Source organism: Ambystoma mexicanum, chromosome 3p (assembly GCF_040938575.1).
Source record: "Ambystoma mexicanum isolate Mex_15411 chromosome 3p, UKY_AmexF1_1, whole genome shotgun sequence".
Classification (NCBI taxonomy): Eukaryota; Metazoa; Chordata; class Amphibia; order Caudata; family Ambystomatidae; genus Ambystoma; species Ambystoma mexicanum.
Genome location: NC_090925.1, coordinates 587,018,023 through 587,034,344, shown reverse-complemented (window position 1 = coordinate 587,034,344; position 16,322 = coordinate 587,018,023). Strand labels below are relative to the sequence as shown.

General features: G+C 43.7%; 1 protein-coding gene across 3 annotated transcripts in view; it reads right to left on the bottom strand.

The window, feature by feature from the left end:
* Positions 1-16,322, bottom strand: part of HNF4A (hepatocyte nuclear factor 4 alpha) — an 801,419-nt gene that overhangs the window by 4,917 nt on the left and 780,180 nt on the right. For all 3 annotated transcript variants that reach the window (XM_069651329.1, XM_069651330.1, XM_069651328.1), the window contains one exon: positions 2,301-2,414. In XM_069651329.1, the coding sequence (XP_069507430.1) occupies positions 2,301-2,414 (114 nt within the window). The remainder of the gene's footprint in view (positions 1-2,300; positions 2,415-16,322) is intronic.

The following is a 16,322-nucleotide window of genomic DNA, read 5'->3' as shown; positions in this document are numbered from 1 at the left end:
TCGGATTGGGGAGAGGTGAAATTAATTTTGATTTTTTTATTTGGAATGGATTGATGGTTGGAAGGCTGATTGCCTTCAAAAGTAGGTATTGGGAAGAGGACAAGAGATGTGGGGTTATGTTTGTAATGTGGACTTCAGCCCACCTTGCTGTTGACCTATGCTCCTTCACCTCACTAAACTGGATTAATAGGTTAAAGGACTGACTTGGGATATTACTTTCTGAAAAATGTTATTTTTAGATCCAGGTAAATTACTAGAATAAGTAAGAGTAATACAATGGAAACATATGGACGAAACTGTAGATAGACCTCATACAAACTTAAACTAACAAGACTCTCTTGTATGATAGGTGGTGGTGCAGGTAGAACAAGGCAGCTGTGGTTCGTCTTGGACCTCAAACTATACCCTCACGGCACAAGATCATTAATTCCAAATTGCATATATTGAGACTGAACAGCCCAACATTGAGTGTAGAGATGAGGGTAAGATGAGGAAGTGAGGTGACCTAGAGCCATTATAGTTTATGTCAACTTCCCGAATGTAGCAACCCGTGGGGCAGGGAGTCATAGTGGGGAACTCTGAGCAGTGCACGATAGATATAGAGATTGCACTTGCCTCTCCGCCCTGGTGTCTTGTAGTTAATTTGAAGTTAATCTGTGTTGCAACCATCCTTTGTACATCTCATGCTGCAGTGTTGAATACCACTGAGTCTTAAATGAAGATGCCACAAGTCCTTAATTGACTAAAACTATTCGAGTATATGTTAAGATGTTCTGGAGAAAGGACACCTCCAACAGGATATATGTTGTCATTGGTACTATATGTTCAGGTCATAGTGCACAAGCACATTTCAGGCTACAGTGTGCTCTAGTGGAGACCCACCTGGGTTCATGGAAAATGAGCACACTGCATGCACATTTTGGGCAATAAGAAATCTGAGAACAATAGCGCTATATTAAAAGCTTTCTAGCATCCGCTCCTATGTTAGATTGTGATTGTCTGAATTTAAAACTGTGATGAAATGTTACAGCTATGGGGGCAGAACACTGTGAAAAATTAGCTGTGGTGAAATTGATAAAATATGCAGTGTTTTAGGGTGGCATCTTTGCATTTGGCTAGTTTGGCTGATAGAATAGTTTTTGCAAATGCATTCCACTTTCTTAAACATAATCTTCCTATATTTTGTTTGTTATGGTAACATGTACTTGTAGAGCACTCAATTGCCTTGAAAGGGCATCTAGGCACTAGATGAAAGAAAATTAACTAACAAAGCCGTGCGATTTTAAATCACAATTCTCCTTAATGTATACATCAACTTAAAATGTATTTTAAATATCCTGGATAATATATGTTTTTGTAACAGATAAATGTGTGAAACAACAAGAACATAAAAATATTTAATACTGTTTTAATGTGTTTTATATGAACTGTACTTTTAAGATGTGATTAATATGATACATTTTGTAAAGGTTTAATTTTAACCAAATACAAATAAAAAAGAAAGAAAAACCACTAGGTTGCCCTAATAGGGAGATGTTAGAGTGAAAACAGATTTTTTTTCAATTTCTTTATAAAATCAAGATGATTGTTCAAAAGACGGAGATCAGCGGGCAATCCATTTAACAGCCAAGAAAGAAAATACATTTATAATTATCTTAGTATGTCTATGCGTTGGGAATTGAGCATGTGCAGGGCTATCCTAATACCATCATTATCTTATTAACAACAGGTGGCCTTTGTATCCCAATGTCGTGACTGACGTCACATCCATTTTGTCCTCACATTCAAACCCTAATGCTGTCCAAATCAGTATTTATGCTTTAATGTTACAAATATTAAAGTTTAGGGCTAGTGCTGTGACAACTTAAAGGAGCACTAAACCCAGTGGTCTTTATGTACTTCGTGATTCAAATTGTCCATCCATTTTGGAATGATAATCTAAAAAATAACGACTGTACTTATTGTAGCTTTTCATTATGTGCTTTGCTCATTAAGACAAGTACAACCTAAAATCGGAGCAGTTAGCAACGGCTGGGGTGGCTCTAGCAAATGTGCAATTGAGCGAGAGACAGAGGAAGAGGTAGAGAGAGCTATAGATTGAGAAAGAGAGAGAGAGAGAGCTGTAGATTGAGAAAGAGAGAGTCATGAGAGGGTGTGAGAGTCAGACCAAGGAAGCAAGCGAGAGAGAGGGACAGAGAGTCTAAATTGCTGTATGGTATGCCGGGTACAACTAGTAAACATATTTTCTGGTAAGAAGGGAAAAGTTCATAAATAGGAAAGCATATAAAAGTAAAACCTACACATGTGTCCATGTGACGTTAGCGTGTTGGCTACAATAACATTTGTTGCTAGATGCTCCTGCACCAGATGAGGATGGAGAGGATGGTGCGCATGAGGCGTCTCATTCGTAGATCCTAAAAATACATTTAAAAGAAAGTATGTTAACAGCTTACAAGAGAAAGGCTCTAGCAGTAGTAAAGTACATTAAGCTAGAGGACAGTTGTCAATTTGTGCATGGCATCATTAGTTAACATATGTTCATATAGATGTTTTAGGGGAGGAAGTTAAGAAATGCGCAGTAGGACTGAACGTTGACCAGCCAGAAATAACAATAAAGGAAAAAATGCCAGCGACTGCATACATGCAGAGGTGGGGAGATTGAGTGGTGAGGCCAAATGTCCAAAAGGATAGTATGGGGGGAGCACCGGAAGATATGGATCAATAGGGAGCAGCAAGAGGGGACACAAGGGAAATGGACAGAGGCAAGGGGGAATGAAATTAGGACAGTTGGGGACATGTGGTGAAGAACAAGATGCACGTTTCAGGGGGAACCCCATCATCCCTGCATTGCTAAATAAACGTCTGAGTGGCTGGCTGGTGTCTGAGAGATCCGCTGGAATGAAAGGAGGGGCGAGGCGGGGAAAAGACACTGGGGGTGGGAGACCTGCTGCTGCTGGCATGCCACCGGCATAAACATCAGCCGTTGTTATCCCACCAACTGGTAGACCTAGATCAAAGAACACATAGGAGAAAAGCCTGTCACATTCCATGATCTCTGGTGACTCGCTGTCCAATTTAGTGACGGCTTGGGAAAACACCTTACCCTCTGCGTTTCAATACAATGTGATCAATTTGCCAAACTAGCGCACTGTTACATTTATTTTTCTGTGTATATTACAAGAAATGACCAGGTATGAAAATTGAATTCACAATGATTATGTATATGCCCGTGTTTTCACTGCCTTCACGTTCATCCAACTTTACAAATCAGTGTGTCTCTTACATTTGCTGAGTCAGGGCAGGAAATATCAGATGGCATTGCCTTGTGTAGTGTGGTGAGGGGCGATAGGGTGTGGATCTGGTCTAAACTCCGAGTTGTGAAATAGAAGATTTATGGAATGACAGGGCAGAGTAATGACAGAATGTGTTCTGTTTGACCATGCAGAAAATACATAAGCGGGTGTTGCTTGGAAACACTGGCATAGCCCATTCACTGGGGCAAGAGGGGGTGAATAATCTGTGAGACTTCCCTAGGAGAGGCAGACTAACCGGTGCTAAAAGCGTGCCATATCTTTACATCAGAACAAGAGTGCTGGTATGTCTTTGCAATGTTTTAAAACTATCTCTTTTGTAAACCCAAAAAACAAATACGTTATGATATACAATGAATATCCATTTTTTTTACGAAGTAAAATAACTATAATTAGTACATGAAAGTCATTATTGACCACCTCTGGGCCAATAAGAAGGCTCGGAATGCAGGCAATAACTAAGGTTATTGACTTCATTCGGAGTCCTCTGATTTCAGAAGCAGATAAGGAAACAGCAGAAAGCATTTCTCTGCATTCAAGAAACAAGCATTCGGTTTGCAAGCAAGGTTTCTTTCAACAAGACACTCCTTTTATGATCGTGCAGCTTGTTTAAATCAAAGAATACAGAACTTGAATCGCCGGCCATTTGCTAAAACTTGAGAATTTTACTAGGGCAGGCCCAAAGCAAGAGTTCTGTCCTTTCGAAAGTGGGAAGTATTTTCCTTTGAACTTCCAACACTGGTTTGGTTCTAAACCGGACGTTTGGATTTACTTCAATTTTCGGAAATGTATTGGCCGTTAGTTATCCCCTTCTATGCAATAGTAGGCTTTTAGGCTGCCCCTGGACCTAGGGACACAGAGATAAGGGCTTTCTGAAGGCCTACCATCAGAGTAGTAATCAAGTGCTTAATAACCTTTACCGTGCCAGGCATTTACACAATCACATGTACATCTTAATGTTGTCCAAATACACATGAGATGCAAACGGCCACTGCATCTGATGACTGTTTCATAACACATCAAAGCTTTTACTTTAAGAGACTTCCCTCGTCCAAGACAGATTGTACTTATTCAACTCGGGGAAAAGCACGGACGTGGCAGCTCTCTTTCTGTTGGTGCTGCAAGTGCGGTTTTTACCCACTGCAATGGATACCCTCTTGTGCTCAATCACAAAGGATTGAGGACAAGGACTACAGCCATCTTAACAGATTTCAGGTTGCTTCAGGATCAATGGCGATTCCACATTCACAGTGTGTTCTTTAATATCTAATTTAATGTATGTCAGGAGCATAATATGAATGCAAAGGTATCGATTGAAGGGGCTGTTAGAGTAATCAATCCCTAAACTATCTCGCTAATAGTGTGTTGTAAATTGCTGTAGTGAAGCAATTTCCAACTGGACACAACAGAAAACACAACAGACAACTTAAATTAAGTACATAGTAAGCACACTTGTTCTCCCAAAGGCGTGAATTCTGGTGAAGGCGTTTCTTTATTTCTCTTAAAATGATGCATGATTGACCATCGCGAAAAATAGTTTCATTAAAAAAAAATTGCTGAATAGGGTAAATGGTTTTCTTGAATAGAAGTATACGGATTTCAAACATTAACTTTACTATTAATGGAACAGTTATTTAAAAAAATATTTTAGTTTGGATTTGGGATCAACAGTTATATAAAAGTTAAATCGTTTGTGATGTAGAAAGCCATATCCCCAATGCATGCCTTGATGCCTCGTTGCTGCTTTATAGTTGTTTTAGAGACATTAAGGGATTTGTTCATTTTATACTGGCATCTTTAAAACGATTGCTTACAATTGTTGCTTCTGCAAATCAAAATAATGTTTAATGAAAGTAAAGCCCTTGAATTCTGCATAAAGTCTGGTGACATTCTAATGGCTACTCACAGTTGACTCTGAGAAAGCAACAAAGCGAAACACATATAGAAACTCCATATCATTACTTTATTTGGGTATTGTCCTATACTGATTTGCACACACGCATTTTGTATTTGTATACTTATTTGGAGGTTGTGAGGACATTTCTTGCACAAATTCCATATGTATGCTACTGACCAGTAAATGGAGCCAGCCACTAAAGAGGGCCCCGTCACAAGTTAGTGTTTGAGAGTTAGCAAGTTGTTGAAGGGGTAATCCATAGGAACATAGACACGGGGCATACTCTTGGGGAAGCATACTTTTTATAGGAATTTAGGTCTTGTTCTAGAAACCTCAGTGGTGCTATCTACACAAATAAATATATTTGTGGGAAAGGAAGGTGGGGGGGTCAGATGTGGAGGGCTGGGGATACGCCTTGGGTGTTTAGTTTGTGTATTTTCAGCCTGGTCTAGCTTGAACATTTTTATTAATTGTGTTGCATTGATGGCAGGGGGGAGGACATTCCAGTGTAGAGAGGTTAGTAATGAGAAGGACCTGAAGTGGAAGGAGGTGCATGGAGGAAGGAGACAGGTAGGCTGTTGAGGACATAGTATCTGAGATAGTAGAGAGAGATGCATTCAGCAAAATAGTTAAAGGTATGCCTTTGAATTGATTTAATGATGAGGAGTAGGTACTTGAAGAGGAAGCGGTTTTTCATTGACAGCAAGCTATCATGATGGTGTAGATTGAGGTGGAGGACGATCTAGGAAGGTATCTACTAGGGTGAATGTAGCAAAGCTGGGACCTTTGTTGAGTGGAGTGAAAGATTGGAGAAGACCTTGAAATAGATTAGAAAAGTCATTAGGCTTGGTGAAGAAAAGTGTAGAGATTCGAGGGTTTGCTGAGTTGTGAGCAACGTGAGGGTGGACCTTCCTTGATACTGAAATGATGTAACGTGGCAATTGTGGCAGTAACCATGATAAATTAAGAATTAATTTAAAATTGCTGTTAAATAGGACGCTGAGGTTGTGAGTCATGGATTATGGAGTAAGGAGTTCAAGAGGAGAGAGAGCGGGTGGAGAGGAGGACAGGAGTAAAATGATGTCGTTCTTGGAGGAGGATAGCATTACGAAGTGCACATCCATCGAGGGATGAATGGTGATGGGGCAGCTAAGGATGCTTTCTGAGATGCCAGGGATGAAGGAGGGAAAGGAGAGGGAGGTCTGGGTTGCCATCCACAGTGGTAGTGAAAGCCATAGAATGAAATGAATTTGCCTAGGGAAGATGTGCAGACGGTGAAGAAAAGTAGGTTCAGGACAGATCTTTAATATACATTCATTGGAAGGGCTGTGGGTTGGAGGTGTCAAAGTTTCAGCCAATGAAGAAGGAGCAGTTACAGAAAAAGAGAGAGGAGTACTCCCAGTCTAGCACTGCGCTCTTGAAGCCAAGCGAGCAAAGAATTTGGAGGTAGGAAAGATAATCTACGGTTTCAAAGACAGCATAGAGATCAACTAGAGTGCGGAGTGACTGTCGCTATTTTATAGGAGGCAGTGAAGATGTCCATTGGTAGAGAGAAACCTAATCTGGAAATGAGGTAGGAGGAGGTGGTAGTGTAGGTGCAAAGGTATCAATTGGAGTGCAGGATGTCTTGGTGAATTTGAGTGTCAGTAAGTAGTAAGAAAGGTGAGTGTGAAGTGAGATAGAACAGTGGGAGTGGGGTCAGGTGGGAAAGAAGGGAGGGAGGTGTAATTGATGAAAGGGTGGCAGAGTAGCAAATGTTTATACTATTTTAGAAGAGAAATAGAAGGCAAAGTTGTCAGTGGAGTAGGATATGGAGCAGACTTTAGGGAGGGATGTATAGCCTTTACAGCAATTGACCGATTGCAAGAGTGAGAGTAAAAAGGATCAATGTAGTAGGAGGATTTGAGTCCAGAGTGGCGGTGAGGGCAGGGAGAGTAGGGGATCAATTTTAGTACCAGCGGTGCAAGTTGAGACTCATCGTAGACTGTCGTTTCTGTTGGCTGGGGAAATCTATGGTTGAGGGCAAGGTGGGAGAAGGTGGAGGACCAGGATGGGTAGTGATAGTCAAAGGGTGGAGCCAGTGTGGTAATGAAGTCTGCAAAAGTAATTAGAATGGGCAAGTGTGGGAGAGAGAGTTTGGAGGGAGGTCTTACGTTGGTCGAAATAGGGACTATAGGGTCAGGCTTAAATTCTGTTTCATGGATAGTTAAGGAGTGGGAAAAGATGATAAGATAGTTAACTGGGTCGTCTGAGGGTTAGGAGTCAACAGAGAGAGCAGAGAAGCTGAGAGAGGAGGCTGGGATGAAGAGATCTTGGGAATGGCCATGTGTATTACTAGGAAGGTTATCTAGGCGAAGAACAGCAAAGGACAGTCCCTGCATTGGTCCTGTGAGTGCTGTGCTGGCCGTGTTGAGGAGGAGGAGGGGCTGACTTTCCAAACCTGTTGCGGCTTTTCTACATAATCCAGCTCACGCAGCGATGCCGCGGCAAACCACAGCAAAGGACAGTCCCTGCAGCCTGTGCAGGACTGTGAGGCGGAGAGGTGGTGAGCTCTCTGTGAAAACTTGGGAGGTAATCATTCACAGTTATCAATGCTAATAATACCAATAACTTCTCCTTGCTCCTCGCTCTTGGGGTGCTGTGTGTGTTTTCAGCACTACAAGTTATTATTGGTGCCACCTGTTCTGCTGCTACTTTTGCTGCTATTGCTGCCGTTTCTCCCTGCTACTCCCAGTTACCTACCACTTTTGGGCCTCCCTTTTGCTGCAGAAACAACTTTGAACTGACCATACTCGGGCTGCGAGCGTTGCTCTCCAGATGTTTATTCCTTTCCCTACTACCAGTTGCGAAGAACTCCATATTGGAGGCAGCCCAACTAACGTGTACTGTGTTCTGCTTTTTGGCAGGTTGCTTTTGGGAGGCTCCTCCACGGTGGATCGGACGGATTGCTGGGGGGGCAATACCCCTGGAAAAAAAACAGGCTGCGAGCGCTGCTCTCCCACGGGTTCTTTGTGGATTGTGCACACCAGAAGCAAGTAGTGGAGTGGCCATCCTCCCACTCTGATATTTTTGGGGGGCTGGGTACCCGAGGTGGAGGCTTCCCTTCTCACAGTGGGATATACCACCAAGTATATCAAATTATCGGAGGACCGAGAGTCGGACTATGCCAGCCCCGTGAGCCAACCGGGCGTTCCTCTGGGGATTCATTTCTTTTCTCCTGTTTTCGACAAACTATTATAGGATATGCTCTTATCATCATCATTTTATCATTAACTTCTGTGAACAATTGCTCTTAGAAGGTTTTTATATGGATTGTGCATGGTTTTTATAGGATTTTATTAATTTCTTACGGAAGTACCCAGAGATTATTTTTAATCCGTCTATATGCCATACTTTTTTATTGATTTTTCGGATTCTCCTGACTATAAACGGCCCCCAAAAGATTTGAGGCACCTTTTGGAGTGGGTGGAACAGAGTACGTGACACATGGGCCATGGTGAAACGTAAAGCCACTTCCAGTCTCATGGCTACTCAGGGTCTGAAAAAACATAGTAAAACCAAAGAAAAGGATAAATCTCCACCTTTGGAGAATACAGCTATGGTGGGGGGGAAGGAGCTTCTGTGGAGAATAAGACCCCAGCGGGGTCCAAGTGCCCCGCCATTTTGTACCTACAAAAAATGGCGGGGCACTTGGATGAGCAGAATATGGCTGCAGAATTGGCCATTACTACAACTGCGAGGAATGCTAACCTGCTAAAGTCTCCCACGAAGGGCACTTTGGGGAAAGAGAGCTCAGGTATTCTGGTAAACGAAGGCCTGAGCATAGTTGGTGTGTCCTGTCCAGTGCCAGCTATGGGTGCTGCCCCGGCCCTAGTTCCGACCCCCTCTGTAGCAGTCCACACCAACCCGGCCTGTTCTGATAGACTGCCGGGGGCACCCCATGCGTGCCCTGTAATTTATCCCACCCTGCCTAGTGGTCCCCATAACCTGTCTGACGGTATTGGGCTAGAGGTACTAAACAAGGAACTATTGTTACCTGTAATTAATTTTATGACACATTTTAAATCGCGTATAATGAATACCTTGCTGGTTTTGGACTATTTGGTAAGATCACTTAGAATGATGTGGTCTTACTAAGTGCCCATAATAGTCACTGTTCGAATTGCGACCTGACTGGGAAGTTGGCTGGCACAGAAGTCAGTCATAAGAACAAAAAATTGGCAGACTGTCAGCTGGAGCGAGGACGGTGGGCAGGGTATGGGTACTGTAAAAATTCATATTTTTGAGGTCTCCCCAGTTGTTATCTCAGTGGATGAGACGAAGGGGACACCCTCCAGGTGAGCAGTAACTGTTAGAGAGGGTGGGGCAGCGGGTGCGAGAAAAGGCAGGCATAAATCGGCACCCCTCCAGGTGCCCCCAGACGCTTTACCTCTGGTGGGAGTGATTATGAATGTACCCACGTTGAATGTAGAATGTAGCGAGGATTGTCGTGCTTTGATTGATAAATCGACCTAGTGGGTCAACTCGAATATTCAGGGCAGACCTATTGATCCCCACCTAATCTTAATGGCCCGAAGAGTGTCGTGGGTGGGCTCCACTGCTAAATCCACTGGTGGGGACTGTGTGGCGGTGACCTTCAAACATCCAGATGTGACCGATTATGTGGTTAACTCAAACCTAGGCTCCCTCGATCCAAATCACAGGGCATGGATGGTCCAGTTAATCCATTTTTATCCCTGTGACAGGAAGGTGGGCGTTGTTGCCCCAGTGGGAGCTGGGCCTGTACGCCCTAAACGGTTTCACAAGCCAGGTGCACAAGGGACTGCCACTCCCACAGCTCCAATGGCACAGACCATGGTCCCAGGGTGTCTGGGGAGGGGCCCCAGTGGCTGTATGGTTAATGCGTCCAACTTTATGCTTGCTCAGAACCAATTTGTTTGTTTTGGTGACATGGATGACATTGAATGACGCCTGCTGTCTGGGATAGGCCCAAGCCTGATTGCGGGGTTGGTGCGTGGCATTGCCCCGGATTCCCTGATCACTGGCATGGCATAATCCTGGAGGTCGAGCATATGTCATTACTGCCATGGAATGTGGCTGGAGCTAAAACAAGGTTGGCCTGTGCGCAGACACAATACATACTTAGTGATATGGATGTTGTCCTGTTAAAGGGAACCTGTTCACAGGATGAAATTAATGTGGATGGGTTTGTTTCATATTGGGAGCATGCTGAGAGTAACAAGCAGGGGCGGAACTACAGTGTTTTGTGTTCTGGTCAAACCGCACTTGGAGAGTAAGCAGGTGGTTCTGAGGAACCTGGTCCCTTTTATACTCATGGTTAGGATCCACAGACCAGGCCTGGCTGACTTATTAGTTGCCAACTTTTATAATAGTCCTCACAAACAGTATGGCAATAACTGTGTGGGAGTACTTGCCCTAGTTTTAGAGGAGATGATCCCTCGGTTAACTGCGGAAAACATGTGCCGGGTGCTGGGGAAGGTGGCGGTTTTTAATGCAAAATTGAGGGGGGGTGTCCTGGTAATTTGTTATATGACAACACGGAAGATGTGGTGGCAGGCATACCCTCACTCATCATGACGGATCACAGTATCTGTGCGGAGGGGCAGCGCCTGTGGCACTATCTATATATGTTTGGGGACTGCACACAGTAAATGGCCAAACTTTCTCATCATCATGTTGCAAGCTCCACAATTGATTATTTCTGTGTCCCTATCAATTTTTGGAACCATCTAGTGCGGTTTGATGTGGTCCACAACATCTGTTGTGACCACTTTCTTATTGACCTAGACATTGGACTGGCACCAAGAGTTGCTCCGTCTACCCCAGTGTATCCTCTGATGGTGTCTGTGAATGCCTCCGGACGAAGACTAAAATGGAAACCCGATATGCAGGAGGATCTATTGAAAAGGGTAATTCAGTCCAGACCACAGGAAATGGAGAAGCTCTTGTCAGGGACTCTGGACCCCACAAACACCACAGTAGAGTTTGGTTCATTACTGTCCAAGCTGTCCTCTGTGTTTTCCAGTGCTCTGGGTAAGTGCACAGGCTCAGCGAGGGTGGGCTGGTTTGATTCAGAGTGCACTAAAGCTAAGTCGAACCTTCTTTCCATTTTGACCCAGCAGGGAGCTCATGAATTGCCATTATTAGTGCCAGGTCCCGCTGTAAGAGGGTTCCGGCCACTAGGAAAAGGAACATTGAGGCAGAAGCATGGAATGCCTGGGTCAGTGCTTCTAGGGACAATGATACCAAGCTCTTCTGGGAGATTGAACAGCGTGGTCCTCTGCATAAATACAATCTAGATATCCCGGTCAGTAATGTGCATGACAAGACTTGGCTGAAGCATTTCTCCTCCCTATATAGTGCCTGTCGGGGGGAAGAGCACTGTGGACATGTCCCTGTGGGTAATTTAGGCAGTCTAGTTATTGGTGGCAACTAGACTAGTATTGTTTTCTCATTGGATGAGATCAAGTTAGCCATAGGTTGCCAATGCTGTAATTGAGCCCCAGATAATGTCCCGACAGATCTGTTTATTACGGGTCCCGATTTCTGGGCCCCTGCTTTGGCTCAGGTGTGCAATGCTATTTATGCAGGTGGGGCAATACCTCCCTCATGGTCTACAGCCATCATCCAGCCGATTTAAAAAAAGGGACCCTTTAGATTCTCTTTTTAAAATCTTGGGTCACACCATTTTGGCCCGACTTGAGGATTGGGTCACAAGCAGTGGGGTTCTCTCCTAGGTCCAGCTGGGCTTTAGGCTGGGGCTGGGCATGACAGAGCATATTTGGTTACCGCACCCTAACTTTTTGTAAAGGAGGAGCCTATCTACTTGGCATTTATGGACCAGAGCTCGGCTTTTGACAAGCGATTGTGCAAAGCTGTGGGATGTGTTCAGGTCCCTGAACTGCCCTTCATCTTTGGTAAGTCTTTTGGCCTGACGGCATGAATCCATGCAGGCGAGTGGAAGCAGTGGCGCCAATGGACATTGTACAGGGTTTTTTGTAGTTGAACTGGGGGTGCACCAGGGCTGTGTCCTGGTACCTCTACTCTTCTTCTTATATATTAATGGCCTTTACAAATATCTTCTAAACTCCTCTCCTGATGTACCTAGGATAGGTGGTCGGTCTCTCCCGATTCTTGTATACGTAGACGAATCTGTCTTGATGGCCCGCACCCCGAGAGCTCTGCAGGCTCTTACCTCTGACTATGCTGTCTTCATGGGCGGGTTAGACCAAGTGGTGAATGCAGCAAAGGCAGTTCTAATGGTCTGTTGGAAGGGAAGGCATGTGGTTCAATTCAGGGTCGTGCACTGTAAGAGCAGTGTGATCCCTAGGGTCAATTATTTCGACTACCTGGGGGTCAGATTCCCCACCAGCTTTTGTGCCACTGCTCATATATCAAAACAGGCTGGGGAGTTTAAGCAGGCTCTGGGTGGGGTTACTAAGGCAATGACCATGTTCAAAGTCAGACCAATTGATCTATTGCTCAAACTGTACAAAGGCAAAGCGGCTTCAGTGGCTACATTTGGTATGGAGCTGTGGGGCTATGCAAATGTTGACGCTGTCCAAATAGCGGTGAATCATTTTTTCAAGAAACTGTTGGGCCTGCCATCGTCGGCTCCAAACTTCAGAGAATACATGGAATTGGGTTGCAGGACAATCGGGGATGGGGTATCCTTGCAGCCTGTCCAACACTGGCTTAGGCTTTGGACTAATGATAGAGCTACCCTCACTCACAAACTGATCCCTTCCATGATTGCCAAAGATCCCGGTGGTAAGATTCCATGGCTGAACCACATTAAGAAACAACTGAGGGCAATTAATATCACACATATGTTTACGCTACGGGGTGTGCTTTCCCGTGGTGGGCTAAATCTGTGGTATGCCCGTTTCTACGAGCATGTGAGCTCTAACAGAGAAAGTGGCGAGTTGTTGAAACCTAAGAACAGAGGCTTAATGACCATCATGTCCCAGAGTGTGCAGAAATATTTGTTGTGGGCAGAATTCCCTTCAGACTGTGTACTCATAACCAGGGCGCGGTTTAACTGTGTCCCATTAAGGGCGGTGGTGGCGGTTTGGTCTGGGGGGATGGTAATCGGCCCTGTCCTTTGTGTGAAGCGCCATATGAGGACCTTGCACAATTCGTATTTTTTTGCCCTGCATATGTGAAAGTGAGAGGATCTGTCCTACGGCCAATACTGCTAGAAATGGGATTTGTGCAATATCGGCCTGGTTTAATAAATTTACTATGGGCAGACTCACCTCGTGTGCGCTGGTTCCTGCTAACATACTGAAAAATTGCACTCTACCTGAGGAAATGCATGCTAAGAAGTATGACATGATAAGCAAATTTGTATGTTTATCGCAGTGCTATGCTGTGAATTGTCTCTGGGTTTTCTTAGAGTTCTTATGGAAATGGTTTGTAACGTAACACATTTGTACTGCATTCTGCATTTTGTACTGTTTTTGTGGAATGCAATTTGCATTGTATTTTGTGTCCTGTACTGTTTTTATGGAATGTAATTTGCATCTCCAAAATAAAGATAATGAGGATGATGATATCTAGGTTGACCAGAGAGTGGCTGGAGAGAATAGGGTTGCTGTGGTTCATATGCTTTGGTTATATTGTAGAGGTTGAGGGTCACCCTTTATAATGGTGGGAAAATCAGCTGAGAGAGATCCGAGTAAAAAGTCAATATCAGAGAAGGTGAGATTGAGGTTGCCTGGTGGGCAGTAGGTGAGTAGGATAGAGAGGCGGTACACAGGTGTGCTGGAAGGCCTGATGGTGTGTCCTTGCTGATCATCAGACCAACATCCTTGCCATTTGTTGTTAGTAAAGAGGAGTGAGATTATGTCGTGAGGGCAGTGTCTGTGTGCAACTAGGCTAGCATTGTCACCAATGGGGAAAACACAAAACAGGAAAACGTTTACTGACAACAGCAATTTGTTAATTTAGCAAATACACAGATATTTTCCAATTACGGTTTGTTTTTCCATGTAGAAGCCTCCCTTAAATATGAGTCGAAGAAACACTTGGCCTACAGCTAAGTGACTTATAAAAAATAAATGATTATGTGGAAAGTTAGAAAAATCCATTTTATAAATGTTTTCATTTTAGTAATGAAAACATTAATAAAATAATGTCCTATGCTAAATGTGCAAATTGTGGTACAAAAGTAGGAAATATCTCAGTATATGGGTGTTCCCTCTTAAATGATATTTAGGATGAGACAAACCAAGCAGCCATTTGATGTGTTGGCAGGAGTGACAGACCTTGCTGATTTAAAGTGTAAGCTTAGAGTCATATTTTTAATCATAAAATTTCATCCTTATTAATTAAATTACATTTTTTAAAGTATATTGCATGAAATGCATTCCAGATATGAAATAACCTCCTTTAGGACCCCGTCTTTCATTTTTAAGTGCCTTTCTAGCCAGGGCCACTACTATTGGTTTGACTTTATCAGAATAATGATCTCTTTGCTTCGGTTTTTGAGACTGTTGGTTGGGTACAGGATTGGCTGTGTAGGCCAATGGAACAGACGCTTGGATTGCCTTTCTCTGGCCTAAGGAATCATCTTCATTTTCAAATTTAGTCTGCTTGTAGCGACTGTGGTAACTTTCATTGGGCATGGTGGAAACAAGTGACTTCGACATAGTTTAAAGGATATTGTCTTATGGTGAATAATGTTGTCATTAAGACAAATATGCCATGTCTGCACCACTTCTCAGGATTGGCAGTGTTTCAGAAGCTTGTCAGAAACCCCAGTAACTTCTCTGGGTTGGCACTGTCTCTAAGCTTGTCAATCACTGCCCGCTCTGAGGATTGGCAGTGTCTCAGAGGCGTGTTAGCAACCCATGCATCATCTCGGGACTGGCAGTGTCCCAGAGGCTTGCGAGCAGCCCCTGTGCCTTCTTAGCATTGGCAATGTCTCCAAGCTTGTCAAGCTTGTCAACACCTGCATCCTCTTGGGACTCAAAAAAATTACCGAAAGCAATTCATCGAAATATATAGGGGGTGGAGGGGTTACAAATAGGTAAAAAACAATAGGGGATGGGGCTTGGGGGTGGAAGCCCCAAAAATAAAAATAAATCAATTTCGATGAGTTTTTTCGGTAAAACATACTCATAAAAAAAATCCTGGAAATTGCAACCATCTTCCCTGCCTTTCCCTGTAACCTGTCCTGATTTCTCCTTTCAACTCGAGTCCCTCGATGATCCTCTGGTCCCTCACTTCAGATGCCCTAATGGTTTCTTCAGCAGATCGGGTGCTATCAATGGTCTCCATTCTTTTCCCCTTCACTTCAGGTTTCCCCATGTTGATTTTGCTGGTGACAGTAGGTTTTCCCCTTGTTGTTCTGATGTCAGGTATGGACTTCAGACACTCCCCCATATTTCCATTCCCCCTCGGGTATTAACCATTTTCTCCCCCTCTCGTCCCCAGGCGTTCCATGTTTCCTATTCCTCCTCATATCCCCCACCGTGTGTTCTCTATGATTCCAAACACCTTTCCCCTCAGGTGTACACATATCTCTGTTACTGTCTTTTACCTTTGCCTATTACATGTTTACCAGAGTCCTCTTTCTTATCACTTTAAGTGTTCGCCAGGATTATCTTCCTTCTATATATCTCCAATATTTGTCTTTCACACCACCTCTGGTGATACCAGAGATGTCGGGTGTTTTCGACATTTTCTTTGGCAACTTACCCTGTAATTGAGGATTAAACTACCAGCGTTATGCATTTTTAAATGTTTTCCTACTTCATGCAACATCTTTTGAGCATCTTTCTGGGTTGTCCTAAACAAGAGCAGGTGCAGGGGTGCAGGGATCTACTCCTGGATTCTGCAGTGAGGGATTCCACAAAAAGAAATATAAAAACGATTCAACCAGTTATAATTCGATTAAGATATGTGTAACCAAAACAAGTGCAGTAGGTGATGCTCAGCGTTGGCAATGGAGTTGCCCCACTTTTTTACCTACTCTGTTCAAAGAAAACATATATTCTGTTCACACTGCTACTTTGAATTTTGGATGCCACATCATTATATTTAATAACATTTCTTTTTTTATATACGTGTCCCCTGTCCCCTACTGA